The 15,526-nt window shown below is 42.0% G+C and overlaps 1 protein-coding gene across 1 annotated transcript; it reads left to right on the plus strand.

The window, feature by feature from the left end:
• The first annotated feature begins 3,796 nt into the window (after positions 1–3,796).
• cldn15la (claudin 15-like a) lies at positions 3,797–12,936 on the plus strand. Its single transcript, XM_084546088.1, has 5 exons — positions 3,797–4,291; positions 6,178–6,342; positions 7,487–7,568; positions 8,064–8,171; positions 12,182–12,936. The coding sequence occupies exons 1-5, from the start codon at positions 4,075–4,077 to the stop codon at positions 12,261–12,263; spliced, it is 654 nt and encodes a 217-aa protein (XP_084402214.1). The 5' UTR covers positions 3,797–4,074; the 3' UTR covers positions 12,264–12,936.
• The last annotated feature ends 2,590 nt before the right edge of the window (positions 12,937–15,526 follow it).

Below are 15,526 nucleotides of genomic sequence, written 5' to 3' on the forward strand. Positions count from 1 at the left end.
TTGGCTTTTTTTCCCCACACAAATTCTAATTGTCTGCTGTAACTCGGTTTCAGCTCAGTAAATCTGCTGAACTCCATTCAGTTTAGGACATTTTATGAATTTTACTGGAGGCGTTGAGTTAAACTAAACCTGAAAACACTCTGCTTAGAAATTCCAAGATGTTTTCATTTCACGCCATGTGAAATATCTCTTCATCGGTTCATCCTCAGTGATTGTGTAACGCAGGTGTCAGGTTTCTACAACGCTGCCAGACGCCCGAGGGACATTTCTGAGAGCAACCGTGGAAATGTACGGCCTCGGTGAGGCTGGAATACTTCAAATATTACTGATCACATGTCATATTTGTGTCTGAGGAAGAAGTTATTCAGGTTGAGCTGTTTTCTCTCTTTTTCTAAAGGCGCAAAAATATTTAATGCAACAAAAGGACAATGAAGGAATCTGATGACAACACATGCACAGATATCTCGAGGAATGTTTATTTATTTATTTATTTGGTAGGGACGTTGCACATTGATGAACATCTATTCAGACAGCAATAGACGTAAATATGCTGGATTATAGCAACAATGCTAATTTGCATCCGCAGTCCCTGTGCAGGTAACACAAAAACATGATAAGACATAGAACAGGACAATAGATGACAATAAGAGCACAACATAAGACAGGACATTACTAAGAAGAGTTGGCAATGATTTGTTCAGTTTCTATCTGTCAAGATGTATATATAAATAAACTACCTGGCCAAAACAAAAAGGTCCCCCCTCTAATATCTGGTTGGACCTCCTTTAGCTTTGATTCCAGCTCATTCTCTGTGTCATTGTTTCTATAATCTTCTTCAACGGCTCCAGATTTATTTCCATCCAGTGTTGCATTCATTTTTCACCAAGATCTTGTATTGATGATGGAGAGTCTGACCACTGCACAAAGCCTTCTCCAGCACATCCCAAAGATTCTCAATGGGGTTCAGGTCTGGACTCTGTGGTGGCCAATCCATGTGTGAACATGATGTCTCATGCTCCCTGAACCACTCTTTCACAATCTGAGCCCCATGAATCCTGACATTGTCATCTTGGAATATGATCCATTGATGGAATAACCTGGTCATTCAGTATATTCAGGTAGTCAGCTGACCTCATTCTTTGGACACATAATGTTGCTGAACCTAGACCTGAGCAACTGCAGCAACCCCAGATCATAGCACTGCCCCCACAGGCTTGTACAGTAGACACTAGGCATGATGGGTGCATCACTTCATCTGCCTCTCTTCTTACCCTGATGCCCCCATCACTCTGGAACAGGGTAAATCTGGACTCATCAGACCACATGACCTTCTTCCATTGCTCCAGAGTCCAATCTTTATGCTCCCTAGCTAATTGAAGCCTTTTTTTCCAGTTAGCCTCACTGATTAGTGGTTTTCTTAAGGCTACACAGCTGTTCAGTCCCAATCCCTTGAGTTCCCTTCACATTGTAAGTGTGGAAATGTTCTTACTTTCACTATTAAACATAGCCCTGAGTTCTAATGTTGGGTTTTCTTCCATTTGATTTCACCAAACGTTTACGTGATCATCGATCACATTTCTTCCTTGAAGACGATGGTTCTCCTCTATCCTTCCAGTTTTTAATAATGCCTTGGACAGTTCTTAACTCAGTTTTAGTAGTTTCTTCAATCTCCTTAGATGTTTTCTCTGCTTGATGCATGCCAATGATTGAAGCTACTCATTGCATCAGTTGGGCTTAAATAACTTGTTGTCAGCTGAAAGACAATCACCCATGCAGTAATTATCCAATAGGAGGTGAATACCTGTTTATTAGTTAAATCCAGGTGGAGACTCTTTTTTTTCCAGGCAGTGTAAATACATACAAGGACTTTGTTGTATTCATTTAACCTATTCATTTGTACACACAGATTGTTGTGGGCGGCCATGCCAGGTGCCTGGGGGGCCATGAGGGTGGTTTGGGTGTTTGATCATTCTTGGACGCAGGGAGGATTCAAACCAGTGAACAAATCTGCTTCTCTAAGAATATAACACATATATTACAACTATATATATTAAAAGTTAAGTCATTTTTCAATAAAAACATAAGAACATCAGGTTCGTTGTAATTTAATAGAACAATAATTATAATTGAGCTGTTAAAATTTATAGAGGGTTTTTCCATTTGATTTTACAGTTTTTGTTTTTTTTAAAGTTTAATAATCCTCCGTCGGTTTCAGCTCAGAGTGAGAAGAGAAAGAGAGTGAAGACTCAGACTTTGGACTCTCATGATGATCAAACATTAACTGTCACCAGCCATAAAACCATAAACCTCAGAATAACTCACACAACCCGGCTGCCTGCCAACCCTCTGCTTCTTTGAGTCGTTCAGTTTTTATGAGTGACACCACATAAACAAAAAACACTGGCCTCGTTTTTATTCCTTAGTTAATTTCAACTTAGTGATGGAAACAAGTTCAGCCTGAAAATATGAATGTGGGAGGAAGACAGCAAATGACCTAGTTGGGGTCATTACCGGTGGTTACATTTGTGACCAAGTGTCAGTTTCAGTGTTGGTGGAAACAGATGAAGAGGTTCTGTGATTAGCGAGGTGAGGCAGGAGAGATCACCACTTAATTTCTGTGACTCATCAGTCTGACGGGAGGAGGAGGTCTTCTTCTTGTTTTTATTTTTATATTGGGACATAAAGAGTGGAACAGCTGCTTCATTTGGTTCAGCTTTTGGTTCAGTTTCACTTCCCTCCAGCACAGAGTATTTGGTCGAGGTTGAGACCAAATAAAGGAACCAATCAAACCATGTGGAACAGAACTTATCTTAGTTTCAAAGTAATGACTGAGGCTGCTTCACACTCTTTCAGTTTCTGGGTTAACTCTGATCACATCCATTCACGTCTTCAGATTCACTTCTCACAACCCTCAGGTTCACCGGTAACAAACACGGTTCATCCCGACCCTCTTTCTACAATCACACCACGAGATTATTGTCCTTATTTCAACATCATAAGAACATCATAAACATCATAAGAACCCTTTCAAGCATCACTTGGCAATCTCCAAGCAAACTCCTCTACAAACTCTTCTAAAAACTCTTGGAAGTCTCCTGTAACTAGACACAAAGCAAACTCCTACAGTCACAATCACATCCTTGTCATTTGCTAATATGCTAACAAATACTTCAATGCTGTGCCATGAAACACCCAGCAATCACCACTACAGCCCTTGTAAAGACCTAGTAAACAGTCGAAACATCTTAAAACCAACCAGAATCTCATATTAACCTCCATCAGTACTCCACCAACCACCAAGTAACCGCCATGGATACAACTCCCAGCAAGTTCTTGGGGCTTTTTCTTGGGGAATGAGCACACGTTCAAATTTCTCTCAGCTTTTTGCTATGCATTTATGCATTCATTCATTCATTCATCTTCTGTAACCTCTTGTCCTGTGAAGGGTCATGGGGGTCTGCCGGAGCCTATCCTAGCCGTCGTTGGTCTAGAGGTGGGGTCCACCCTGGACAGGTCTCCAGTCTATCCAATTTAGAATCACCAATGAACCTAACCAGCATGTCTTTGGACGGTGGACGGAGAACCCACACAGACACAGGGAGAACATTCAAACCACACACAGGAAGGAACCCGTCGGCCCATGATGGATTCACCTTTTGCCATTTTTTCTTTAATTTATTTTGTCTGAGCAGCTTCAGGAGCTAATGCAGAAACTTGTCAGGGCTATCTGAGGTGTGGCTGAAGACTCACTCTCATTATCATCACGGTGATTAGTTCTTGGTGGGGGAAGCTACAGGGAGTGGCCCCGCAGTTTATGGCCCCTGACACAGTGTAAAGTCCTCATGTTAGAGCCACAGATGTCAGATTGGCGGCGAGAGAGAGACCAGAACCCTCATCAACCCCAGCTTGCTTCCGTCACCTCCGAGGACCAGGCCTTGTGACCTTGTTCTTCCCAGTGCTTTTGAAAGCTTCGTGTGAAGGCTCTTCTGTTTTTAGACGACCTGCGGCTGTTGGATTTCCCCTGAAGGTCCCCGTTGTTTCATTTCAAGCCATTTTTCCGGAAGCACTGCAAACATGTCGACGGCCGTGGAAGGGACCGGGTTCATCATGTGTATTATCAGCTTTCTGGTCACCGGAGCATCGCTGGCCAACGACTCCTGGAAGATCTCCACCGTGTCCGGCGGCATCATCATCTCTCAGAGGCAGTTTGAAAACTTATGGCACGCCTGCGCCGAGAACAGCGCGGGCATGGCGGAGTGTCGGGACTTTCAATCGATGCTGGCCTTGCCCGGTAAGACGAGAACACAGTCCTAAGTCCTTACTGTAAATCTATATCAAAGATGAGGTGGAAACTGTCATTACTGAGACATAGGGAATAAAACAAGACTTAAAAATAGTCACGTCCACAGACAAATTTAACATAGGGCTGTCTAAACGTACTGACGCTTCTGAGAAGCACAAAATAACTGAATGAAACTCGTGTTGATGAGTGAAGCTTCTAATTCTCATAAACTACGTATTAGAGAAACCGTCTTTAAAGCGTATCAGGTCGGCGGTTCAGTAAGTAGGCCAGGCATGCCAGGTGGCACCGTTTCTGAATCGGTCGTCCAAAGGTTGGTGGATTTCACAGCCAGAAGTTTCCCGCCTAAAACAGATCCGTAAACGCTTCAGCTGCTTCAAGGAAAACTATAAAACAAAAACATAAAAGATCATTTCTAAAAACAGCTTTATTGTATAGTAAAATAAATTGATCAAAGGGTTGTTTTTCTCCAAATGACACAGTTCGTTGGACGCCATTTTGAGCGTCCTCCTTCAACTGACAATAAAATGGAGGGCAACGTTTGTCCAAAGCAATCAGACGCATCCAGCAGAGGTTTCATGTACATTAACTGAGTTTAGATGTAAAGGTATGTCTACCAGACCAGAGTTATATTTAGTTGTTCTCAGTTTTTTGTTTAATTGCAGAGTAAGAAGAACAACATATCATATTCCAGGTATCATGCTGTTCCGCTTATCGTTGTATTAGTTTCATTAACTGAAGCGGTTAAACTAAAAAGTCTTGTGGAGCGATTTCAGATATAAAATTCAGATCTGGGCTCTTTGGCAGCTCTTCTATGAGTTTTAGTTTCAGGTTTAAATGATCACTGAGGCCAGTCATAGAGTACGGCTCCTGCTGACCTGAAACTCTGAGGCTCATAAAGAGGAGCGGCAGGTTTTATGATATGATGAGGACATTTTGTTAATAAACTACTACACAAGCTGAAAACACACACGTCATGTCATTTACACTTCCTCTTTCTCTTTAAGTCATCTTGTGAGTTTTAAGCAAGTTGTAAGCATTTATATCAGTGACTAAACTCATGCTAAGCTAAGCTAAGCTAAGCTCACATTTCCGTCACATTTAAAAAATAAAAAAACGGTCAATGACGGAAAATGTTCGGTTAACGCGACCCTGATCTAATGTGTCTCTTAGAAAGAAATAAGTCTAGGCTATTTATTTAGAAATGATTCCTTCATCTGATGCACGGTCCATCAGGACGGTGATATTTATTGAAATTAAAAGCATGAACGTTTACATTTGGACATGCAGACCAACACTGGCGTATCCTTCTAACAAGCACTGTGTGCAGCAGAGCCTCATTATCTCCTCGTTCAGTACCACAGAGCTGCATCGTCCAGATATGTCCACACTTTCTTTTCATCCAGGTGCTTCTTGGAAAACTGACTGAGCCTTTTTCTAAATGTATAAATGAGACTTTTTCTCTGTCATCCCAAATATTAGGAGCCCTAACGCTAAAATCCCATCCACCCTTGGACCTCAGAAGCTCCAAAACATGTGAAGGCAAAAGAGCACATAGGAGGTTGTAGGATAATAATTATATTTGTTGGAGGGAGCAGGTGAAGGGACAGAGTAGCTTAGCTAAAACAAGAAAATAGCTCAGTGATAGTTGAGGCAATAAAAGACGAGGGTCTGGATAAACACTTCTAGATCCTAGTTGATAGTGTTAAATTGATTTTATTGACTTTCAATCAACAAATTACGTCCACATTTCCCATCAGACATGTTGGTGCCTGACCCCCTCAGGAAACCTTTGTCTCTTTCAGTGGTCTTCATAGTGACATCACAACATCCCAACGTCTCAACGTCCTCTCATTTTTATCTTTCCCTGTTCGTAGGTTATGTGCAGGCGTGCCGCGCTCTCATGATCATCTCCCTGCTGCTCGGCCTCGGCTCCATCATCGTGTCTCTCCTTGGACTCAAGTGCATCAGGATCGGCTCGGCCACCGATCAGTCTAAGGCCAAGATCGCCGCCACCGGAGGAATCATAAGTATAATCGCTGGTGAGTTGGTCTTTCAGGTTCTGTTCAGGCTCAGCGTCGTCCGTCCTCACAAGTGAACTCATCCCTGGAGATGAAGCAGAAAGTTTCAGAAACCTGGCTCTGTGTTGCATTTTTTATTTTTTTTCTTTCATCTGATCTTTTGTTTGTTATCAAGGACGTCGCTGCTCATTATTACTCAGGATGATCTGATCCAACCTTAGATTAAAGGACTGCTGTGAATTGTGCAGCAAAGTCTGTCTCACCTCATTGTGCTGCAGCGCTGCATTCAGGCCTGTAGGATTTATGAGAACTGAGGTCATGAATCTAATTTCCTCTCAACAAAACAGAAAATCAGTAAATCTCAATGATGTGCTCAATTCAGTTTTATTTAAACAGCGTCAATGACAATCCAAATTATGTCAAGATGCTTTAAAAAATCTGGTCTGAAAGCCCCAGAGCAGCCTGAAGGTGACGGTGGCAGGAAAAACTCGCTTTTAACAGGAAGAGACCTGGACCAGAACCAGAACCAGTTCATATGGAGGGACCCATGTGCCTAAGGCCGACTGGGTAGTAGTTTTCAAAATTAGTTTCAAAGCGTTTTTTCCTCCAGAGTAAAGGGTTTAGAGCTGAAATACTGCTGTGTTTTGCTTGGCCTGTAACTTTACACTTAAATAAATGTTTTATCTTGATGCTCAGCACATATATATACATATATATATATAATATAAGTCTTTGTTGGTAGAGTTGCACGTCTGAAGGTGAAAAGAAGAAGTATATGTTGTTTTCAGTCTCTGGTAAAGTCAAACTGATTTGATTTTGCTGCTGTTCTTCTTTACAAATGAATAAAAATCCAACACTTCCTGCTCTTCTGAAATGAGAACAGGTGTGGACGGAGTGCTTTTCTTATTTTTAATACCTGTGCAGGGAGTGTTTCAGGGAGTTTCAGCGCCAGAGGCTGATCAAAGGAACGCAAAGTGATGGAGGGGTGTGTGAGTGTGTGTGTGTGTGTGTGTGTGTGTGTGTGTGTTTGTGTGTGTGTGACACGGCAGCTGATGTTCAAATGAATGTGGAAGTGGAGATTAAACAATATGTCTGAGTAAGGACACACGGGGTTAATGGTGATAAAAACAAACTAACTAATGAAAATCCGTTTGTGTGTCGGCAGGTATTTGCCCCATGGTAGCCTGCTCCTGGTACGCGTTCAGGGTCGTGGAGGACTTCAACAACCCGTTCTACGGTGGAGTGAAGTGAGATGTTTCTACTGAAGCGCTGACTCTTCATTTAATATCTAGAACGGTCTAAGGGTTTAGTCTACGTCAGTAGAAGTTTTCTTGTCACACTCTGTTTCCAATTCTGACAAGATGTAAAATGCATTTAAAACTATTTTATAACGTTAATGATGAGAAATTACAACCTGGGTTTAATGTACATGAGCCCACATCCTCTCACCATCACGTTCATGTGTACAACTGAGTCCATGACATGTCAACTGATGTTTGGTGCTCGTAATGAGTTTGTATTTTTATTACAAACTAGTAAATCATGAGCGCATTAAAGGTCATTTTAGAGGCGTTGCACAACCAAAAAACTATTTCCTCTCTGATCAACAAAAAATATGTCAATAAAATAATTTATTGTTTATAACTTTATGAATGAATGTCCTATATTCTAATGCAGATTGGTTCTAGGTGTCTTCTTCAGTGAAATCAGCTGCTTCATGTGAACTTTTTCTGCGTTCACAGGTTCGAGCTGGGCACTGGCCTCTTCCTGGGATGGGGTGGAGCTTCTCTGGCCATCCTGGGCGGAGGACTTCTCTGCACCGCGTGTAGGCGAGCTGGTAGCAAGAAAGGGTAAACGCAAACACACCTCAACTATTTAAAAAAACCTTTTCGACACTCATTTGTGTCCGGTCATATCAACCCAAGAGAGCAGGGCAGGAATTTCACCAATCTGGCCTTGTGCCCTTGAAAAAAATATCTGCCCTAAGGCCACGGTGGCCTTGATGCCCCGCCCGCACTGCCCCAGTTGGTTTTGCGGTTTTCTAGTCTGCCTCTTTCCTGTTAACACAACTTTGACACCTGCTTCTTTTAAGAAAAAAAGGGTGTTTTGGTGAAGCTCATCATCATTGGACGGACTATAATGACACCAATCTATCACCAGCCGGCCAAGGAGACTTCATCAAACGCACCCCCCACCCTCTGAGGACTGAGGTAAGACAGTGATAAATTAGTGAACGAATAAGATAGGAATTTCAACATATAAGTTAGTTAACGTTAAATTGCTTGTACAGTAACGTTATATCAGTACAGCGTTGGCCCAGTTTTAACATGCCAACCATAGCCTGTAATATTAACGCCAACAAACGCTTGCTAGCTTGCTGTCAAGTTTTTGTTTGCTTGTTCCTGCCGAAATGTGTAATTTTTATGTATTTATGATCTTGGTGTTGCTACTTTGGTAAGTTACAGTTGGCTGACGTGTGCTGGCTGTTCATAGTCGCTTTTTTAATCAGCGTTTGCTGTTTAACCGACGTGTAACTGCTGCCGTCTTGGCCAGATCACCATCGCAAAAGTCTAGGCTTAATGTTAAGAAGGGGCGCTAACGGTTAGCTGTGTGGCTAACGGTTAGCTGTGTGGCTAACGGTTAGCTATGTGGCTAACGTTTAGCGTTAGGAAGTTTGAGGTTTAGGGTAAACAACCATAAACCGGGTCAGTTTGAATGTTGTGTTTACAAACCTACAGTCTCTATTTTTAAGAATCTTAAATAGTTATTTTTATTGATTACATTATGATACTGACTACTCAGTTTGTGTAACACTGTAAATCCTTGTTTTTACATGTACACAAATTAAAAAACTGCATTGAAATGTCCTCTATAAAGCAGAAGATGTTGGGGAAACACTTGAGATCTGAGACCAGAACATTATCATCAGGATCAGTTTTAATAGAATTACAGTAGCTATGTTATCTAATGATACAAAAATGTTAATTTCCAATCATTTGTGCTATGTGTGTGTATGTTTCAGATGCTGTAAGGCCTAACATCTGGGGCCACAGACTTGACCATCAAAATATGGTTCATCTCTGTCCAGGTAGAGATGGTGGCAGACTGAAGAGGATGAAGAGAAAGTATGGACAGCACCGTATCTTAAACTCGTCCTGAGAGTGGAGAGAATCCAATTTATCCAGTTTATGTGTAGAATCATAAATGTACAGTTTTTAAATATGTTAAATGTGCAGGTGTGTGTACTGTGTTGACATGACTAAAAAAAATAAACACTTGCTTATTATACTGTACTTGTTTTTTTTAATATATATATTTATATATATCTATATATCTGAATAAATATGGCACATAAATTAAGTGGCTGAGTTAAGGTTGAATTAAGGCTGACATCAGGAACCACTTCTGAAAATAGTTTGGCCCACCTTAGGGCCACATTAGGGCCAGCTCTGGTTGCAGTTTGGCTGAGTTGTGGGCCTTATGTGGCACACATGTTGGATGCCGGATGTGGCCCACATAAGGGTCGCAATTCATTCATGCATGGGGGGAGATTTTATCTCAGTGGGTTTTTTCTGGTTAAATAAAAATTAAGACAGGTAGGCTAAAGCCCAAATTATGCTTCCGCGTTGACACAGCGCGTCCATGCGTACGGACCTATTACGGACCTATTGCGTCCTTGCGGACCCCCGTGCGTCCTACGCAAGGGCCAGACGCGCACCTCCCAAAAATCCTCGACGCGCGTCGAGGCGACGCAACAGCAACGCAGCAGCAACGCAGCGGCATTGGCTGTGATTGGTCCGCTAACTACATCCGCTGGAGACCGCTTTTCCGGTTTCCACTCATAAACATCATTGTCTCCTTTGTCGTGCCCTAATTTGCAAAAGAAGTATTTCTTCCTCTGCTTGAATAATTTGGAGCTCCAACGCCAGTCTCTCTGTCTCGGTGTCCATCGTACACTGTGACTACGACAAAAGCCGGAAGGTAAATAACGAGGCGAGATAGTCACAAGAGTCTCGGTTGGTCGGTCACAAAAAATCATAGCGCCCTCTACCGGTGTGGCATGCATTTCGACACGTAAACCCCACGCAGAACCATCACGGTCTCACGACTGCGTCCGAGCAACTGCGTGGCCATTGCGTGACCATTGCGTGATCACTACGCGGAAGCATAATCTAACCTTAACACCAGTGGCTGCTACATTACTGTTTACAGTCAAACATTTTGATGCACTGTAGGTTCAATTTTGATCAATCAAAAATCTGTGTAGTAGTTTTTTGAGGACAGTCTGAAGATGCTCTTACACATTTAGTGTCAATCAAAAATTGTGGGTGGAGATTGGTTTAATAAGTTTTACAGTTTTTGAAGTGAGTGATGGACTTCATAATTTCCTGTGTACTTCAGTTCAGTTCAGTTGCTTTTAATGTCCCCTAAGGGAAACTTGGCTTGCAGACAGGTTGAAAAATAGACAACTATAAAAACACAATAAAAAACAATCACATGTAAAAACAAGACAGACAAATCACAAGCAACAATCAGACTGATACGGTTCATTTTGTTTTCTTTTTAGATAGGTTCAGTAGTTTCTTCAGGGATAAAAAAAGTATAGGAGATGTTTCTTTACCTGCTTGACAGTTTCAACTGAGACTCCAATCTTCCACAGCTTTTGCTCTATTAGAAGTGAAAACATGAAATACACCTTGTCTATCATGAGTCTGTGAATATGTGAATATTCAGAGCCTCTAGGCAAATGACTACATGTTGGTTGTGGCAGTTTTCTGGTCTCTGTTTCTTCAGGACTGAAAGTGAAGCCAAAGCCTGTAGTTCATCTAATGTTTACTAGATACTGGCTTCAACAGTAAGTCAACCTCCATTCATGACAACGGTACAGTTTTTCTAGAACTCTAGTTTAAATTCTATCAAGGCTTTCCTAAGTTTTGCAGAATCAGGGGTGTAGGTGTCCTCTCAGGTTGCTAGCTGTCTGTAGCCTCAGCTCCACTCAAGCTCCTCCTCCTTTGACTGATTTTAAATTAGTCAGGCACTGCCAACGACGCCATTGACGACCAAGCCAACACGCCGTTTGTCAAATAAATTAAATACCTCAAACAAAGCCACTGTGGTGGTTTGAAACTGTTACCCGAGTCGTAAACATCATCTCTACATCCGAAGTCATCAGACAGCAGCTGATGAGTTTTCAGATTCCTCTGTCACAGGTTGGTAGAGATTGTTCCAGGTATTAGTCAAACCCTGAGGAGTTGTGGCTTGTGCGCTGCTCTTTGGACGGTCCTGACCTCTTTGTCGCTCGTTCACTCCTCACAACGTAGTAGGGTTTGTTTAGTCTAGTCAGCTTGTAAGTTTGTCAACTTCACGCTTTAAGCAGGAAGTCAACAGGAAGTCACTGATCATATGACAATAACAACATGGCCGCCTCCTAGAAGACATGAGGAGCTCAGTGGGTCATCAGTTCATCAAGTGTGTGGAAATACTTCACTAAAGATGAAGCCCATACTACTGTGTCAGTCCTGAAATACAACTATAGAATTACTGCAACAAAGGCTAATGCTAACGCTAGCAGAGGAACGGTCTAAATCCTCTGGACAGCAGTCAGTTAACAACTTCACCAAACGTCCTGTGGTAACAGAGAGAAGGAGGCTGCACATCAACTATTTGATAAAGTTATTAGACCTTTAGCTGCTACACTATCCCATCTAACAACACGCTGTGGAGGACTATTAAATGCTACTGATACAGGCTATACATGTCTGCAGCTCACAGTATGTCGTTCTCCACATACGTAAATGTCCTGCAGCTTTTGAGGAAGGTGGTTTTCCCGCTCTCACACTCTGTCCTTGTTGTTTTTCAGCGGTTACTATGACAACCAACCCCAGAAGGTCTACAAGCGCACAGAGAAATCAGATTCAGATGCCGGCAGAGCTTACGTCTGAACGCACACACGTCGTACCACCTGTACTCTAACTGTGCTGTACAAACTCATTCATTCATTTGAACTGTAACTTTATCCTGATTTTTTTTTAAGTTGAGATGTCGGAGGACGCTCTACGTTGATTACAAAGACACACACACACACACACACACACACACACACATACACACACACACTGACACGTTCTTTACATATTATATACTTGCTCAGCTTTTAACAAACTGTTTTAGACTTTTTTTATTTGTTTTTGAGGTGAAATCTTAAGTCTTAGGAAAACATGATTTCAGTGGATTTAAAATGATTGTTTGGAACTGTGCTAATCCTGTTTGGAGTTTATTGTTATCTGAATAAAGTTTTTAATACATAATGAAGAAGTGTTTGGGCATTTGTCATTATTACTAAATATTTGACCTGCATATTAATAGGAAACAGTAGTAATGCACCATGAACATGTGCTATTAAATAGACACTTGGCTGGTCTTGGTTGGACCACTTTGGTCACTGAGATGTTTTTGTGGACTTTGTATTTTAGGTCTTCATGGCAGCCAATCAACAACAGTTTTTTTGTTTCTCTGTGTAGTTGTATGTTACGTCTTTCTGGTCATTTATTCTCTTTTAAGACTTTTTAATTGTCTGTCTGTGGTTGTTTTGTTGCTTTCCTCAATAGCCCTGATTAATTGTAATGTGAAGAGTCATTTGTGCATCATCTGACTGGTTCCTTTCTGTGTGTAGTCTGCATGTTCTCCCTGTGTCTGTGTGGGTTCTCCCCAGGTACTCCAGCTTCCTCCCACCGTCCAAAGACATGCTGGTTAGGTTCATTGGTGATTCTAAATTGGCTGTAGGTGTGAGTGTCTCTCTGTGTTAGCCCTGTGATAGACTGGAGCAGGCCAGCTGACAGTCTTGCCTGGGCCCGGGACAGATAATCTTAGATTGTTGACCGGACATTTTGAATGTATTGAACTTCAAATCAAATGGCAACATCAAATTTTGATCAGTGGCCAAACCATTTTTGTGTCGGGAGTGGGGGGGTTCTTGACCACTATTTCAAGGACAATGAGGAAGAAAACAAAGAAAAAGCTTTTATGTAACTCAAATATTACATATTTTTTCCACAAATAGGCCTATTTTATTATTATTATTTTTTTAATTATTCCATAATTTAATGGGGGCCCAGTTCTGGGCCCCCCCTCTACCCTGGGCCCGGGACTGCAGACCAATTTGTCCACCCCTATCGGCGGGCGTGGACTGGAGACCTGTTGGACCCCCCCGACCAATGACAGCTGGGATAGACTCCAGCAGACCCCGTGACCGTCCAGAGGACAAGAGGTTACAGAAGATGAATGAATGGATCATTTCTAAAGTGTCTTCAGAGTGAATTAAAAGGAGGCTTCTAGTGGAAGGAGACCAACCACGGTTGTTTCTGCTGTTGAAAAATGTCTGTGATTTCAGTGTGTGTGTGTGTGTGTGTGTGTGTGTGTGTGTGTTGTAATCTCCTGTGTAATAATGATGATTAATCCAGTAATCCACCTCTGTCTGTTTACCTGCTGACAGGCAGAACACTGGATTAAAGCTCCACAGCATCACTCTGTCTATCTATAAACCTGAGCACACACACACACACACACACAAGCACACACACACAAGCACACACACACTTGCTGCCCTTCAAGCTGCCTCTGGACAAACCTTGGATGTCAAAAGTCTGAGCATGTCTTCATTTTCCTGTCACGTTCACGCTCTGGAACTCAAGTGATAATTTATCATTTCATATAAATAACTAAATATAAATATGATCTGTATTTCTGCTCCATTAAGAGGCATCTAACACCACCACTGACACAATGACTGACATGTTTGTTCTTGCTAACAATGTGCAAAGTGTTCTTGTCTTCATTCTGGTGTTTATGAAGGAACAGCTAAAGTCTTTGAGCGTTCAGTGTTTTTGTTCGTGGCTCCAGAAACAAACAGCCTGTGACTTCCTTCAGCTGCCGTCATTATGTTGTGACGAAGATTAAAGGAGAAAAACGAACACACGCTGTGAGGGTGAAGTGAGAGTGCCACTGATCTCTCTGTCTCTGTCTAATCTGGCCTGTTGTGCTGACTGAGGGGGAACCAGCTTCAATCCTCTCAGTCGGCTCATTCACATCGAGTCTGTGTCCGTCCGTCTGTCTGGATGCTGTGGTCGGAGGGGGCGGGGGGGGCACTGAGCACTGAGGGTTGGTCAAAGTTCACAGCCAGGTCACCTGATTGGCCGTCGAGGGCCGATGGAGGCGGTGACGGACGGCCAGGTGTTTACTTATAGAGCTCCTCTGACCGACTGCAGCCTCCTCCTCTGGTTCCTCAACACTCCTCCTCCTCCTCCTCCTCTGCAGCACAGGTGAGTCTCTCTCTCTTCTCCAAACACATCCAGGGTGTCACTTTATCTTCAGACAGAATCAAGAAAAAATGAATCAAACGCCAAAATATTTCACTTTATTTCAGGGAAGTGTCTTGTGTTCATATTGTGAGATGAATATGTCACTCTGGTCTGCATTTAACACCGCTAGCATATATTATATTAAAAGAAAAAGAGATATTTCTTTGGTTCAGTAACAAGTTGAAGAGGAATCATTGGTACTGTCAGTTTAACGTGTCGTCTTGGCCTAGAAATGATGTGAGGAAAAATAAAAGACGTCTGTATTTATCTGGTTTTGGTATTTGACATGTGCTGTTATTCTAATTTCTACTTCCCAGACGTTCCTATTTATTTACGAGTGTGAAAACTTGTTTGGAGGGATTTTATGTCCTGTTTTTTTAGTGACGAGAGGTGAAAAGCATCTGCGAAGATTTTAAAAGGATTAAAGAGCTGAGCGGAGTTAAGTCTGCTCAAATCTCTCTGTCATCTGAACGGAATGAAATGAATCTGTAAACACACAGAGAGGAAGGAATAAAAGAAACCAGCGATAAGATGCTGCGTAGCCGTCCTATGGATGCTTGCATGCTGGTATTTTAACAATTGTGTATAAGTGAAGGACAGAATTATTAGTAATTGTTTATATTTTGCAGGTTTTCCCTGATTGCAATTGCAAATCAGTGGTGCAGTTTATTATTCCACCACTAGAGGGAGACAACTCACAAGTAATGTTTCTCTGTGGTTTCTCACTAGTAGAAGAAGCCAGTTAAACATTTAAAGAGTTCTACTGCTCCAACACTTTTGTGCTGGTTAGTTTGGACACCAGTTTTCATGAGGGCTAGTTCTTTAGCATAAGTAGCAGTGACTGTTCT

The sequence above is a fragment of the Chelon labrosus genome (assembly GCF_963514085.1).
Source record: "Chelon labrosus genome assembly, chromosome: 6".
Lineage (NCBI taxonomy): Eukaryota > Metazoa > Chordata > Actinopteri > Mugiliformes > Mugilidae > Chelon > Chelon labrosus.